The sequence below is a fragment of the Cariama cristata genome, unplaced genomic scaffold, assembly GCF_000690535.1.
Source record: "Cariama cristata isolate BGI_N322 unplaced genomic scaffold, ASM69053v1 scaffold23011, whole genome shotgun sequence".
Classification (NCBI taxonomy): Eukaryota; Metazoa; Chordata; class Aves; order Cariamiformes; family Cariamidae; genus Cariama; species Cariama cristata.
The window spans coordinates 10,354-16,285 of NW_009597957.1; the positions used below are offsets into that span (position 1 = coordinate 10,354).

Genomic DNA, 5,932 nt, shown 5'->3' on the forward strand with positions numbered 1-5,932 from the left:
TAGCAGCAAAGCAACTGGAGATGCAGAACAAACTTTGGGTCAAAGATGAAAAACTGAAGCAACTGAAGGCCATTGTTACTGAACCAAAAAATGAAAAGCCAGAGAGGCCTTCAAGGGAGAGAGACCGAGAAAAGCCTGTTCAGAGATCAGTGTCTCCTTCACCACTACCTGTAAGTTGCCTTTGAAATACTTCTTGATATAGGGCAGAGCACATTTATAAGAACGAATTAAAGTGCAGGCCACTTCTTTTTAGTAGCTAGAAAACAGTTCCGAAGCGCAGAATCTGGATAACTTAAACTTGTTTTGTATTCTTCACCTCCTGTTGTATTTATCAGTGCTCCTTATTCTTGCTCCTACCTTCTAATGCTGTCATATTGGAAGAATAGCTGATTCTTAATGCTGTCACTGCAACACAATACCTCTCCAAAACCGTAAGCTTGAACAGCTGAACTGGCTCTCTGCACGTTGTCAGTACTCATTGTTTTATTGCCTTGTAAGTTGTCAGTGCTGTATGTTCACTAACTTCTTTCCTGTTCTCTCTAGCTTTCTGGTAACTTAATTACTCAGGTCCCTAACAGCCAGCGGGTCGTGAGCAACACGGAGGTGCGCAGACGTTCTAATTCTTGTAGCAGCATTTCTGTGGCATCCTGTGTTATGGAATGGGAGCAGAAAACCCCTTCGCACAAGCATGCCAGTGGCACTTCTAATGCGAGGAGTAGACAACGAGAACCAGAACAAAGTAGACACTATAACACCTCAGACAGAAGGCGAGGGATATGCTGGACTGGAGTCACTGAGGTTCCCGGGCGTAGAGATGAGCTAGAAATAGAAGAGGATCAATGCTGCAGGGTTAGTGCTACGCCTGTCAAAGACTAAATGTAGTGTTGCTTAGTCTGGCTCAAAAGCTCTCCTACATTGAGCACGCCTAACATAGATGGAAGTTTTCCCCTAAATGTATTTCTCACAGGACAGTATTTTTTCTAAATTGAGTCTCACTACTCATTCTCTTTGGCTTCTTGATGTTTAGAAACTCCTTAAAAGCAGCGTGCGTATTTCTTGCTGGCGCCTAGAAAGCACTTGTAAGGAACTCTGAACTAGCTGGACTTTTTCTCTAGCTATGAATGTCCTTGTGTTTTAACTTGTGTCTGTCTCCTCAAATCTATCTTGCAGCCTGCAATTTACCGTAGTCTCTTTTGGGCAGCTTAAAAGGTGGTCTTATGAGCCATATCTGCAAATGTCTACTGGAAATAGCGCTTGGACAAACATCTCACTTGTGGGACTGTTAACTTTAACTCTCTATAGAATAATCTTCCCTAATTTTCACATCTGCATTAAAACTGGGGGCTTTGCTTACAGGTGGGAGGCTTTTTTTTTTTTCTTCTACCCCCCCTTAAACTGATGTGTGCGCAAATGTTTGTATTGGTGGTGTTTTCTATCCCATTATAGCACTGTCACAGTGGCTCAGGTAAATCAAAGAGAATTGTACAACCCCAGCCTCTTGAGAGAGCGTCTTGAGAGGAGGGAAGTTTATCATAATTCATTTTTGAGAGTGTTCTCAAAATTTCTGTCACCTGCTGACCCTTTGAAGTAAGGGACGTGCTTTTAAGCAAATGCAATTCCAGTTGACCAATACATGAACTGCTGTCAGCAGAGTAAGGGGTGTGGGCTCTGACCCAGTAAAATGTGACCAGTAGTAGCATGCCCTCTCCTTAGAACTTAACTTCTAAGGCATCTTGGCAGAATTGTTTCAAAAAGCCGTCAATGGAAATAAGGACTTGCCCACTAAAACAGGGGAAAAAAAAAAGTACTGAAATTCTTTCTTTTTCTTTTGTTTATTTTAGTGCAAGATTTTTGCTGATGGCCACACTTACCCATATATGTTTAATTTTTAAGAGCTGCTTTAGCCTTGTAAGAGGATTATCTGTCAAGGGTACAGCCAGTCTTGTGTTTGTTGGTCAAAGAAATCCAAATTGCTGCTCCTCACCTGAAAACACAGTGGATGGGATTTGCATTCACAGGTTTGGGTTGTGTAACCTCAGAATGATTCAGAGGTCTCTTAAAATTACAAGTACTCTTTCAAAAGCTCATTCAAAGACCTTGAAGGGACCCGTTTCTAAACAAGTTTCCAGAACTTGTTCTGGATTGTTCTGATTTTCCTGAGCAACTGACAATAATGTTCATGTTCATAAAATAAAAAACATGAACTTCAGTCATTTCTCGTGGATTTCCAACAGCTGAGTTCAGAAGTGATAACACTTGCACAGGGCATGCTTCCTCTCCTCTGTTTACTCAGTGTTATGAGGCCTTGCATCCTTTAGAGATGTTGGAAATCCATACTCGGTCTGCTTGCTTTCCTACCTCAAAAATACATTTTGATTCATGACTGCATCCATGGAAACGTAAATTTCTCTTTTCTGGTTGGTTAATATGTTCATAGCAATACATTTTGATTTGGGAACTTGGGAGGAGCATTACCAAATATAAAAATATTCTCCTTGAGGAAACTTTACTAGGTGTGGAATGCAACAGATTGGATAGCACTTAGCTAAAATTTACAAGAAATAGGAATCGTCACAGAAATAGCCCATTAATAATTTTATACAAGGCTTTTGGTAGCGGTGCCTTTCAGGATACACTCTGAAAGCACTTTACAAACCAAGCTTTGATCTTCATACAAACACATCTTAACCAGACCTGCAAAGTTCACTTCTGCTAATGATATCATCTGAGATTTACTGCGTGCTGATTTCTTTTGATTCTCTCCCACTCTGATCAGAATGCAACTCCAGTTCGTCTCAGACACAGACGGTCACGCTCAGCTGGGGAGAGATGGGTAGATCATAAGCCACCTTCTAATCTGCCCACTGAAACAGTCATGCAGCCGCACGTCCCTCACGCCATCACAGTAGCGGCTGCAAGTGAAAAAGCACTAGCTAAGTGTGACAAGTATATGCTGACGCACCAGGAGCTAGCCTCTGATGGGGAGATTGAAACAAAACTAATTAAGGTAAAGCAAACGCCTTTGTCGTAAACATGTTATAACCCTGGCAAAACCTATTTCTGGCAATATATTCGTGCTACGGGCTTGCAAAAGGGTACATCTGAGTCGAACTGCTAAGAGATTTGATTTGAAAGTTTTGTGCAGTGGGATTCAAGGGAGCTTTTAGAGTCTGAAAATACTTTTCTTGAACTTTGTCATTACTTTGTATAAACCAGTACAAGCTTGTTTATGTCGGTCACTGTTTTCCTTGAAAGTAATTAAGTTGTTTTTTTCCTCTAGTAAAATGCAATAATCCATTTGTAGTGAAAGTTTTGTAGGCTTGTGGCTGCGGCTAATCTTGTGGAGTCAGTCTTGTTGGAGTGACGTTATTTGATTTCCACTAACGGTATGAGTAAGTTTGCTGCAGTGATGGATGCTCGAATGCTCCAGGACATAATTTCTAGCAGTCAACTGATAAGCAAATTGGCAAGACAGCCTGGGCTTTGAACACTTGCAATGTTTGTGTCCTAAAATGCTGACTGTACCCACCTAAGGCAAATTGAGAGCTCTTTGTAATTCATAGCAAGAAGCTTTTGGTTCCTTTTTCCTATAGTCACAGGCCTTCCAATATTGCCTTTTTTTATTTTTGAGTTTTAAAAACGCCCTCACTCCTGTAAGGTAACTTTGTAGGTTCCAGCAATGTTTCTGAGAACAAAGTCTTGCATAACGAACAACATACCTGTTCACGCTGTGGAATGGAACTATTGAAACTAAGCCTGTGCCATGATTTCTGTAGTATTACATAGTCGTCACTGTCATACGGGTATCTTTGTCGTAGTAGTGACTGCTCTGTGGGTATCTTGCATGATCATCAGGGTAGATGGTGTTCACTCTTTATTGTCCTGTGTATAATAAGAGAAGATACACTCTCCTCCATTACGTATTTGTGCAGACGTGCTTGCTGACTGCTGTAATGGAGGAGAGTGTATTTGTGCAGACGTGCTTGCTGACTGCTACAACTGTCACTTCCTTGCAGGTTAAGCACTCAGGTTTTCATGTGAAACTCAGTGCTGTAGCTATCATATTGACCCAGTGACTGTATCTTGTTAACTGCTTTTGGTCTCCAGGGTGACGTTTTCAAAACCAGGGGTGGTGGACAGGCCGTGCAGTTCACAGAGATAGAGACTCTGAAGCAGGAATCTCCAACTGGGTGAGTTACTGGTGATCATTTGGGGTTCTGACGCTGCTGGAGATATGTAATTCCAATAGTGCGTGTGTAGCTGTTTCTGGTCCAAATGGTTGAACAGGAAGTTGTTGTGTCTAACTTGTAATCATATAAAAGTAACTTGGAGAGGCTTATAGATACTGTAGCTGCTTTTAAGGCTGGTCTGCTGCTGGGAGAAAAGTATTTACTTAGGAAGTATAAAATGTATTCTTTTGTGTATGAGAATCTGCCAAAATATGGGACGCCTGTGACTCCCTTTCTGCGTACTCCTCTTTCAGTCGAAAGCGAAGATCATCACCTTCCAATCCTGACCCACCTGAGGATACTGCAGACTCCGAATGGACTGATGTAGAAACCAGAGTAAGCTAAAAAGGACGGAGGGAAACATCTCATGCTTGATCTGGATGAGAATTTGGGGTGACGCTGATAGCTGGGTGGGGGCTTAGCAATACAGACTGATTTTTCTGTGTCTTCTCAGTGTTCCGTGGCAGTGGAGATGAGGGCAGGATCAGCTCTTGGACCTGGATATCAGCATCATGCCCAGCCCAAGTAAGTGCATCTCTCCTTCATAGCTGGGGTGTTGCATCCTCTTTCCTGATAACATCTACAGTGAGAAAACCCTTCCCCCTTCCTTGACCTGGCTGCCCTTCCTGCTTTAGGTCTGGGGTGCCTACCTCTTTTTAATACTGTAAGATAAGCAGGCTTACTGAGTGTTGAAAACTGGTGACAGGATAGATCTGTAGGAGTCTCGAAGCAGAATTATTAACTTGTCTTCTAGGTAGAACTCTGGCATTCAGTGCAGTGAGCAGAATGTCAAGTTTGATCTTGAGCTACCTTGACTGTAAAAAGCTGGGAACCGTAGGATGCCTGACAGTCCAGAGTAGAATAGGGTTAGGGATGGCAGTGGCAACGTAGTAAGGTGTATTCCCTCTTCTGTCCCTCTAGCCTTTATCAGATGCTGTTGTAAAGACTACTCATTTTTGTATCTTTTAGGTAAACTTAAATTAATTGAGGTTACAATTTCAGTATGGTGTAGGGAGGAGGGAACTGAGGCAACTGTACGGTATAGCTAGTGGTGTACTTGAACATGGGTAATATTGCAGCTGCTACCTGCTGTGTAACTGTCAAGGCACCTGCTAAGGAAGTATGGGCTCTAGTCGTGCTAGAAGAAACTTTCCTCTTTTTCGAATGCACAGATAACAGTCTGAATTCTTCAGGGCTGTCTTACCATTCTTTAACGTGGTGGGATCAGTGGCAGCTGCACACAGAAAGGCAAGCTTACCAAATCAGAAGTCCCAATTTCTAGCAAAAAGTCCAGTTTGTGAGGCTAGTGCCGTCATGTGAACCCCACATCTAACAAAATGCTTCGCTGACCAAAGAACAGCTTCAGTTAAGGTAGTTTTGTTATACTAGGTATTGCAGAACAGAATTCAATACACAGATTTGACCTCTTGCAGATAGGTGTTGGCAGTACTGTGGAAGTTACCTATTCAGCTTGGGGGAGGAAAACTTGTAATTCTGCAAGACATTTGTTTAGCCTGGTGAAGAGGAGGCTGAGGGGAGACCTGATTGCTCTCTACAACAACCTGAAAGGAGGGTGTAGTGAAGCTGGGGTCGGCCTCTTCTCCCAGGCAACTCGTGACAGGACAAGAGGACATAGCCTGAAACTGCGCCAGGGGAAGTTCAGGCTAGAAATGAGGAGGGGTTTCTTCACACAAGGGGTCGTT

General features: G+C 42.7%; 1 protein-coding gene across 1 annotated transcript in view; it reads left to right on the plus strand.

Moving 5' to 3' along the window:
• Window positions 1-4,754, plus strand: part of KIF23 (kinesin family member 23) — a gene marked incomplete at both ends in the record, with an annotated part of 15,101 nt that extends 10,347 nt beyond the window's left edge. Inside the window, 5 exons of the mRNA XM_009709109.1 lie at window positions 2-170; window positions 2,777-3,007; window positions 4,108-4,190; window positions 4,484-4,565; window positions 4,684-4,754. Coding sequence (XP_009707411.1) covers window positions 2-170; window positions 2,777-3,007; window positions 4,108-4,190; window positions 4,484-4,565; window positions 4,684-4,754 — 636 coding nt within the window. The remainder of the gene's footprint in view (window position 1; window positions 171-2,776; window positions 3,008-4,107; window positions 4,191-4,483; window positions 4,566-4,683) is intronic.
• Between the last annotated feature and the right edge of the window lie 1,178 nt (window positions 4,755-5,932).